The following is a 9,580-nucleotide window of genomic DNA, read 5'->3' as shown; positions in this document are numbered from 1 at the left end:
AAGAGAAGCCCTGAATGCCTGAGGTTGCTTAAACACTGGCCTCTGGGTTTTTGAATTCGGTACTTCTCTCCTCTTCTGTGATGTTGGAGAAGCCCAGCTTGGAGAGGCCTTCCTCACTGGGACCATCGTTGTTGAGCTCTGCCGACAGACAGGGGTGCAGCAGATGGTCCCAGTACAAGCTGAGAGTCGACTGGTCCTGGTTTTCCATCTCCCGCTGTTCATACATCTCCCGTGCGCTAGTCACTGGCGTCTGGACTTCGAAGGTCTTCTCAAAGCGGGTGTAATCTACACGGAAAGCGCCTTTCTCCAACGTCATGCAGGGCTCAAAGCGGTGGCCCCACAGGATCTCGTCCTCCACGTAGGAGGTCCGGGCTTGACACGTCATTCCTGGGGGGAAAGGAATGTCAGTGGGCGGTAGGAAATGTGGAAGACACCATACAGTCCTATTGGGTTCAATGGGATTTACTCCTGGAAAAGCATGTATAGCATCAAAGGTTAAGTTATACATCTAAGTTACGTTGTTTGCAGAAAAAAAGGTGGGGAGCAAAGAGTGGAAATTGAAACATTGGCATTGTCTGAATTTGGCAATCCCCATATTTTTGTGTAGGGATTGCCATATGGGTCAAGAGTTGTTTTACTTTAAGGGGAACAAGAGGGAGAGTGTGTGGTTCAAGTAGAAAAAGGAGGGCAACAAGGGCCCCCAGAAACCTGAAACTGGCTTTGTGACTTGGAGTGTTGCATGAAATGAGGACTTCGGGGTTGTTTCTGTAAGACACATGTGCCTAACTACAGTCATACATTGGTTCTCAAACTTAATCCATTCCGGAAGTCCGTAAACCGAGGCACGGCTTCTGATTGGCTGCAGGAGCGTCGGATGTTCAGCTTTCAAAAAATGTTTGAAAACAGGAACACTTACTTCCTGGTTTTCTGCGTTCCGGAGCCGATTTGTTCATCAACTAAGCTGTTTGAGAAGCAAGGTATGATTGTATCTTGAACTTCCCACATTTAGGAATGTGAGATACAGCTCTTTTATTTCATCAGGGCATTGGTCCATCCAGCATTGGTCCATCCAGTGACTGACAAAGGGCCTCTGTAATTTCAAACAGGTCTCCCAGCCCTATCAAGATTTTGGAGATTGAACATGAGACCTCCCTCTCTCCTGTACAATCACGAACTCAGCACACCAAAGTTAACAAGCTGCCCCATGTTGACAGGTCAACTTATCCCAGGAAATAAGGAGCTGAATCAAGACACCTGACCTTCCCAGGCATTGATGATACTGTTCCATCTATCGCTCTCAGGGTGATCAAGTGCTGTGCTGCAGAGAGCAAAACCCACCAGGAACTGACCTCAGGCATTTCTACATTTCTCTCTTTTTGAAGTTTGTGTTTCACGCAGTGCTTTTCTTCTAGAAAAAAAGGTGCCTGTATTGTGTACCCTTGAGTAACTCCCCCCCCAGGGGGGAGTACTGGTTACAACTACAACTTTTAAAATGTTGATGCCCATTTTGTTTCACTCTGTGCTACTTTTACTTTTTACTTTATTAATATTACTCTGTTACGCCCATCTGGATGTGTTCAATGTGCATCTCATCTTGGTTTTTTTATGATGCTTATTGACTGTAATAAATATTGGATTGGATTCGACTTTTCCATAGGAAGTAGCCTTATACCAGGTCAAACTCTTTGCTCATTTTGCCCATTCTGGTTTTCAGTGGTGGTCCAGGGTCTCGAGTGGTGGCGAAGGGGATTCTTTCCCATCACCTGACCCCTTTAACCAGAGATGCTGGGGATTGAACCCGGGACCTTCTGCATGCAAAGAGAGTGAGGCCCTAACAACATCTTCCACTGTGCCTTCGGTCCACCTAGTTCAGTATTTTCTGACTGGTACCTGTCCTCCAGGATCCCTAGCAGAGAATCCTTCCCATCTATTATCTGATCCTTTTCACTGGCCACATCAGGAATTGAAACTGGGGCTTTCTGCAGGCAAAGCATCTGCTCTGCCTCTCAGCTGTGATCACTTCACTCACTTCTACTTGTTTTGACCTCCAATTTGCTTTTTGAAAAGAGGCTAAGTGGTAAGAGCGGGCGGCGGCGGCAAGCGGCGGGGGTCGTCGCGGGCCGGATTGGGAGTCCAATTGGGCCGCATCCAGCCCCCAGGCCGTAGTTTGGGGACCCCTGGCCAAAAACTATTCAGAAAACAACAAATTTGTGTAACATTCATAGACTAAAAAAAAAAATCACAGTAGTGAATACTGCTCATATTTGCGTGCTTTCCCTTCCTCACGTTGGTCAAATATGCAAATAGTGGCAATTTCTGCTCCCATTTCTGTTACTGATTGAATTATCTGACCTTATTCTGTGAACGTATTATTGGGGGAGAAAGGTAGGGGGCCAGTCCCACCCCAACTCTCCCCAATTTTAGCCTCTAACTTTCTACACACGGTAACCAGAATTCCTTGGGGGAAGCAGTGTGCTTTAAATGCATGGTACATAAGCTAGTGTACAAAATTCACAAAACTGTCGCAGTTCATGTTCTGACTTCAAGGGCCAATATACGTTAACAGAATTTGAGCGCCCAAGCAAGGGATTTTGGGGCTCAGGTGCTGGCCTGAGAAAGCAGCCCCATTTATCAGCCATGCTGCCCAAGTTGTGGTATTCCCTGCCTAGCAAGAAGACCTACCAGACTCCAAACTCTTAAATTCCAGCAGGAAACAGGTGAAGACACTTCAGGCAGGCTTGAAGAGGAGATGATATGAAAAGAGCTTTTGCTGGAACATGGGCAGCTGTTTAATAAGCTCTTCTATGTGGAATCAAGTTGTTACTTTTAACCCCCGTTAGATGCTTTTAGTTGTTCATGTTGGTGGCTTTTTGTTTGGTTTTTTAAAGGTAAAGGTAAAGGACCCCTGACAGTTAAGTCCAGTTGCAGATGACTCTGGGGTTGTGGCACTCATCTTGCTTTATAGGCCAAGGGAGCCAGCGTTTGTCCACAGACAGTTTTCCCGGGTCATGTGGCCAGCATGACTAAGCCGCTTCTGGCGCAATTGAACACCGAAACCAGAGCAGTGCATGGAAATGCCGTTTACCTTCCTGCCGGAGCGGTACCTATTTATCTACTTGCACTTTTTGGCGTGCTTTTGAACTGCTAGGTTGGGAGGAGCTGGGACCGAGCAACGGGAGCTCACCCCCATTTGTTTTTTAAGCAGGGAATTAAATAATACTTTTTAATATATAAAAAAAAATTGTCCAAGCTACTGCTCCCTCTTTCAACAATTTTGCAAGTATGTGAGAAAAGGAACTTCCAGGATTTTGCTATTTTGAGGTGGGATTCAGTCACAGACCAGCAAATTCAGCAAATTGCAATTGAAGTAGTTCTGGAGCTCTTGCACAACAAACTCACTTCCCCTGTCCCAGCAGACATTTTGTGATCTTTGGGGAATGCACTTGCTTGATGGAGGACTTTATAACCTTCCCACGAACAAATCAGAATGAATGCTCAATAAGTGGTTGATGTCATCTAACCTCCCCACAAACTTTGTGCAAACAAATCATGTTGAGTGCTTAATAATCAGGCCCTCTGGAAATGACAAGATAGAGGAATGACCACCAGATGGCACAGGACACAGCCAGCCTGCATTGCAAATAATTATGTTTTGATTTGATTTGATTTGTCCCTGTGATGTTTATTCTGTGTGCATTTAATTAGGGCTGCCATACATTCGGATATGTCCAGGATTTGGATGCTGAAAATAGCATCCAGAATTTTCAGAAATCAGTCAAAATGTCCAGGAAAATCTGGGCATATTGCTCATATCAGAAATGTTGATTGTTTTGGCTAATTTCCTTAAAAATACAGTGGTACCTTGGTTCTCGGGTGGCTTGGCTCCCGAACAAATCAGCTCCCAAACGCCGCAAACCCAGAAGTAAGTGTTCCGGTTTGCGAATGTTTTTTGGAAGCCAAAAGTCCAATGCAGCTTCTGCTTGAGTGGAGGAAGCTCCTGCAGCTAATTGGAAGCCGCGCCTTGGTTTTCAAATGGTTTCAGTAATCAAACAGACCCCCGGAATGGATTAAGTTTGAGAAGCAAGATGTAGGTACTGTAGATGTAGGTACTGTGTCCAGATTTTCACTTTTTGAAATATGGCAATCCTAATTTAATATATGTTCCCCCCACCTGCAAATAAATGTTACTTTTGTTTAACAGCAATTCCTTTGTTCTTGAATTGCTTATAAACTACTCTGATTATGTCTCTCAGCTTGGTGACTTGAGCACAAAGTGGTGTTGCTCACATTTAAATTCCTCCATGTTGTCGTACTCGGGGACTTGAAAGAAGACGTACACCCACATCATCCTGTCCAAAGACTGAATTTCTTCTGAATCGCTCCTCTGGAAATGCCAGCCTTATGACTTAAATTGGCTGGAGACTGAGGAGGAGAGGCCCTTTTCATTTGCGGTGCTCTATTTATGGAATCCTCTTCCTGGAAATGCTTGCCCGGCACCAGTACTGATTGCCTAGAGGTATCAGGTTAAATGTCTTTAAAAAAAATAACTACCAGATTTTTAATCTTTGACGAATTTTGACTGAGATGGTTTTAATTATTGTATGTTATATTGTAAATGACCCAGATTTTTTTTCCTAACTGAAAGATGACACATAAACCTACCCAGACCCTGAGATCATCTTCTGAGGCCCTCTTTTGCATGTCCCCTCAAAAGTTTTGGAGGGTGGCAGCTCAAGAACAGGCCTTCTCTGCAGTGGCTCCCTGTCTGTGGAATGCTCTCCCCAGGGAAGTTCGTCTGGCACCTTCATTATACACCTTTGGGTGCCAGGCAAAAAACGTTCCTTTTTAACCCAAACAGGTCTCCAGAATGTGTCCCCTGCTTTGATGTTCTACTCTACAGTGCACCCACCTGTGGCTTCCACAATGCCTTCAAGGATGATGATGATTTCAAACTGCTCCTTCTTCAATGTGTCCGCAGACATCTCCCAGAAGGGGCTGACCTCATTGATGACATGACAAATTATCTGTGGCTCCACCAGGAACAGTCGGTCCTCCCCTGTGTCATAACCCAGGTTCAGTTCTGACTGCTCCAGTGGGATGAACTCCCCCTCCTTTGTTTGCCTGGACTTGATTAGCTTGGCTCTTATCTTTGCATCTACCATGTGACTGTCCCGGAGATCTCCGATGCGGAACATGAGGCAAAGCTTCTCATCCCGGTGGGAGATGACACACTTCTTGCTGAATATTAAGGTCTGGGCACGCTTCTTGGGTCTGGAGATCTTGACAAACATGCAGCCCACCATGAGGGCATCTATCATAGAACCAATGATGGACTGGGCCATTAGCAAGATGACCCCCTCTGAGCAATTGGCCGTCACAATCCGAGATCCGTAGCCAATTGTCCGCTGGCTTTCTACAGAGAACAGTAAGGCAGAGATGAAGTTATCAATGTTCTCGATGCAAGCCTTCCACTCGGGGTCACCTATGTGGTTGACATCATCTCGGACCCAGGCATCAAAGTAATATATGATGCCAAAGACCACCCAGGTGATGATGTAACACATGCTGAAGACAAAGAGGAACCAGCGGTACTTGAGATCCACAATGGTGGTAAAGATGTCTGAGAGGAACCTCTTCTTTTCCTGAATGTTGCCCAGGTTCACCTGGCACTTACCCACCTTGGTGACGTAGCGCTGCCGCTGCTGCTTGTTACCCCAGCCAAACTGCCGATCATCGTCTATGAGTTTACAGCGCCGGCTCTGCCCTTTGTCCGAGGACGGCACGGAAATGATGCTACGGGTTGGGGTTTTGTTCCGCGACGAGTTGATGATGTTGGGCGCACTGAAAGCATGCTGGGGATAAAGCCGGGCATTGAAGTCCCGCAACAGAGAAGGTGGTGGCGGGTCAGTTCTGGAGGTCCGGTGGTATCTGGGCAATTCATCTGTATCGATTGAGACTCTGGGACGATGCTTGGTAGGCACAACCTGCTCTGCGGTGCTGAACCTCCGCTGGAGAAGGACTGTCCTGTCATTGGGGATGTTTGAGCTGCAGGGTACCGACACGTAGTTGCATGTCAGGGCACTTTTCTTGGTGGCTGCAGTTTCCGTTTGCTGGTGGCTCCTGTCTATAGGACCCATTGAAACAGCTATCATTTCAGGCTGGAAAAGAAAGCAAACTTATTAAGCTCTCCATCTTTGTCTTCCAAAATATTGAGTCGTTAGTTAAGGCCTGATCATAGAAGCTCTTCACTGAAGCACAACCCCATATTTCAAGCTGAAGGACAAAAAAAATGCAAGATAAGGATAAAAACTTGGAAGATGTCTTATATCAAGTTTGTCCCTTGGTCCATCTAGCTCAGCATTGCCAACAATGGCTGGCAGTGGATTTCTAGGGTTTCAGGCAGAGGACATTCCCAGTCGTACCTGAAGAACAAACTTGGGATGCTCTGCTGGCAAAGCACATGCTCTACCATTGAGCTGCAGCCCTCCCCCTAACAGTATTTTGTTTGGCAAGGATGTATTTCTCATATTGCTACTTTTCTAGAAATAGAGGTGCTGGAACTCACCATGAACGCCTCCCTTGTTCTCTTATAATGGCAATGGCGCCTACCAGAGATGTGCTGGAACTGAGTTTCCTGCTGGAAAAAAACCCCTGCAAGCATTCGGAAATCCCTGCTAGAAATTGCCAAACTGGTTGCCAGGGCAGCAGGATCTGTCCCACCATTTATTTATTTCTTCATTTATTAAATTTGTATCCCAGGATGGCAAACATCACGAGATAAAGCATCTTCAGGGCCGCCCCTACGGCCAGGCTGGGTGGTGCAGGGTGCCACGGCACCGGCCCGCCAGGGGGCGCTGCGCAGTTGCGCCCGCCGGCTGTTCCGCCGCGCAGCTGCGCCTGCCCGCCTCCCGCGCTGGGAAACGGGGCAGGGGGTGCCAGAGGGATCCGTCGCACCATGGCGCCAGGGCGCCAGAGGTGCTTAAGATGGCCCTGAGCATCTTAAAAACAATTCCTATATAGATTTAGACTGGGGGGGGGGGGAATCTGAAAAGGCTTGTTGGAGAGGAAGATCTTCAATAAGTGCCAAAAGGACATCAGAGACAGCACATCTCTGATGTTCAGATGGAATTGCTCTATCCAAGTTTTGTTCAAGGTAAGACAATTCACTCAAACTTAAGAGAAGGAAGCAGTAGTCAAGTCAAGCATTTATTGTTGAACTCAGGGGTGGCCCACCTTTTAAAGTCAGGGGCCTGTATTCTCCTGTCCCCAGCCAACCCTCCAGGGCCCACATGCCCACATCCTTAAACAAATTTTTTTTTGACAAAGTAATAATCATAAATAAATAAGAATAACAATGTGCACCCCACCACTGAGATCATTCCATTCTCACAAAATTCCAACACATCTTGCGATGGTTTTACCCCTTTCCGTTTTAACAGTACAAATTCTACAAACACCCCCCATATCTCCTCAAAATAATTTCTCCTGCATATTCCCCATCTTACCTTAATGGCACATGCTAATTTATCATTCATAGCTATATCCCACACCTCTTTATACCATTCTTCCATTTTATGTTCTGCTTGCCCCTTCCACTTCCTAGCTATCATGATTCATGCAGCTGTCAATAAATTTGTGAGCAAGTCCTTCACAGCGTGCGAACCTTCCACCCCATCGTAAATTGAATATACACAAGCAAGCTTCCCCCTGAAGAATTCTGGAAACTGTAGTTTGTTAAGGGAGAGTTGTGAGGAGACCCTCTGCTTCCCTTGGAGAGGTGCGATTCCCAGAGTGTTTCAACCAGCAAGGGAGCTATGGGTCCCCCACCCACGTACCTTCTGAGGAAAGGTCCCATATTGGCTTGTTTCTGTGGGGGGCCGAGGCAGGTAAGCCAACATGTGCTTGGCAATTGGAGCCTTCGCTGGGGGGATGGAGTTTCTGCGGCTTCGCGGCTCTTCAGACTTCAGCCTCCAGTCGCCAGTGTTGTTGCGGACATAGAGCCCATTGTCTGGCTGCAGCTCCATGTTGCTGCTAGCCAGGGGCAAAACCATCATTTGTTTCAGGCCAAGGTGGGGGCCTAACCCAGGGCCTTACGCTTCCTCCGGTGAAGGATCCTTCCATAGAAAAAAAGAGAGAGCAAAGTCAGAAGGAAGAAAATAAAAGGAAAAAATTCCTTCCAGTAGCACCTTAGAGACCAACTAAGTTTGTCATTGGTATGAGCTTTCGTGTGCATGCACACTTCTTCAGATACCTGCATGCACATGAAAGCTCATACCAATGACAAACTTAGTTGGTATCGAAGGTGCTACTGGAAGGAATTTTTTTTAATTTTGTTTCGACAACGGCAGACCAACATGGCTACCTACCTGTAACTCAAATAAAAGGAGAAATCTAGAGGAGAAAACAAGAGAAAGGGAAAAGAAAGAAAACCAAAGAAAGATAGAGTAAAATAAAAAAACTTCCCGCTCTCAGCAGCTACATTTGGTATTCTTTAAGGTCTAACCATTCTATCTTCTATAAACCAGTATTTTTTTGATCGTCAAATCCAGATATTACAAGCTCATTTTCTCTTTCGCAGCAAAAGTTCATAAGAAATTTCCAATTTTAGATGAAGTAGCTGTTTTAGTATATTATAAAAATATACTTTGTAATGGGTATGTAATTCTGTATATCTTTGAATAAGTATCAATCAATAAAAATTTTAAAAAGAGAGAGAGAAAGAAAGAAAGAAAGAGCAGAGGAAATCCCTAGATAATCTCTCTCAAAATCATTTCATGTATAAAGTGGGGTAGGAGAGCGGGAAAAAGAATTAACATCTGCAACCTATGTGCCCTTTTGGTTTAGATAGCACCTGGGTAGACAAATCTAAAAAGTCTGGGACACAAAATGTTAACTCTGGAAATGTATATTTGATTCTGACCAAACTAAGCCTCCTAGAGCAAAATATGCACCAGGAAGTTTAGTTTGCTCAAAATCAAGTGCACACTTCCAGAGTTAACGCTAAATAAATTATTTCTGGTAAATGAGCTGCTAGAGGGCCATGAAAATCTGTGTCCTGGGTTTTTTAGACTCGTCTGCACATGTACTATTTGAAACCAAAGGGGCGGCGCATTGGCTCCCAGTACGTTTCCGAGCACAATTCAAAGTGTTGGTGCTGACCTTTAAAGCCCTAAACAGCCTTGGTCCAGTATACCTGAAGGAGCGTCTCCACCCCCATTGTTCTGCCCAGACACTGAGGTCCAGCGCCGAGGGTCTTCTGGCGGTTCCCTCGCTACGAGAAGCCAAGTTACAGGGAACCAGGCAAAGGGCCTTCTCTGTAGTGGCACCCACCCTGTGGAATGCCCTCCCACTAGAGGTCAAAGAGAACAACAACTACCAGACCTTTAGAAGGCATCTCAAGGCAGCCCTGTTTAGGGAAGCTTTTAATGTTTGATTTCTGTATTTTAATGTTTTGTTGGAAGCCGCCCAGAGTGGCTGGGGGAACCCGGCCAGATGGGCGGGGTATTAATAATAAATTATTAATATTATTATTATTATTGGTTGCCAGATGTGAAATATATTGACATCCTTTTCAACTCTC

General features: G+C 45.7%; 1 protein-coding gene across 1 annotated transcript; it reads right to left on the bottom strand.

The window, feature by feature from the left end:
* LOC118097283 (G protein-activated inward rectifier potassium channel 4-like) lies at positions 1-8,051 on the bottom strand. Its single transcript, XM_035140018.2, has 3 exons — positions 7,836-8,051; positions 4,910-6,158; positions 1-387 (listed from the first exon to the last, which is right to left on the bottom strand). The coding sequence occupies exons 1-3, from the start codon at positions 8,049-8,051 to the stop codon at positions 29-31; spliced, it is 1,824 nt and encodes a 607-aa protein (XP_034995909.1). The 3' UTR covers positions 1-28.
* Between the last annotated feature and the right edge of the window lie 1,529 nt (positions 8,052-9,580).

This window comes from Zootoca vivipara, chromosome 14 (assembly GCF_965207765.1).
Source record: "Zootoca vivipara chromosome 14, rZooViv2.hap1.1, whole genome shotgun sequence".
NCBI classification, from domain to species: Eukaryota; Metazoa; Chordata; class Lepidosauria; order Squamata; family Lacertidae; genus Zootoca; species Zootoca vivipara.
The sequence above is the reverse complement of the archived record's forward strand: the minus strand, read 5'-3'. Positions and strand labels throughout refer to the sequence as shown.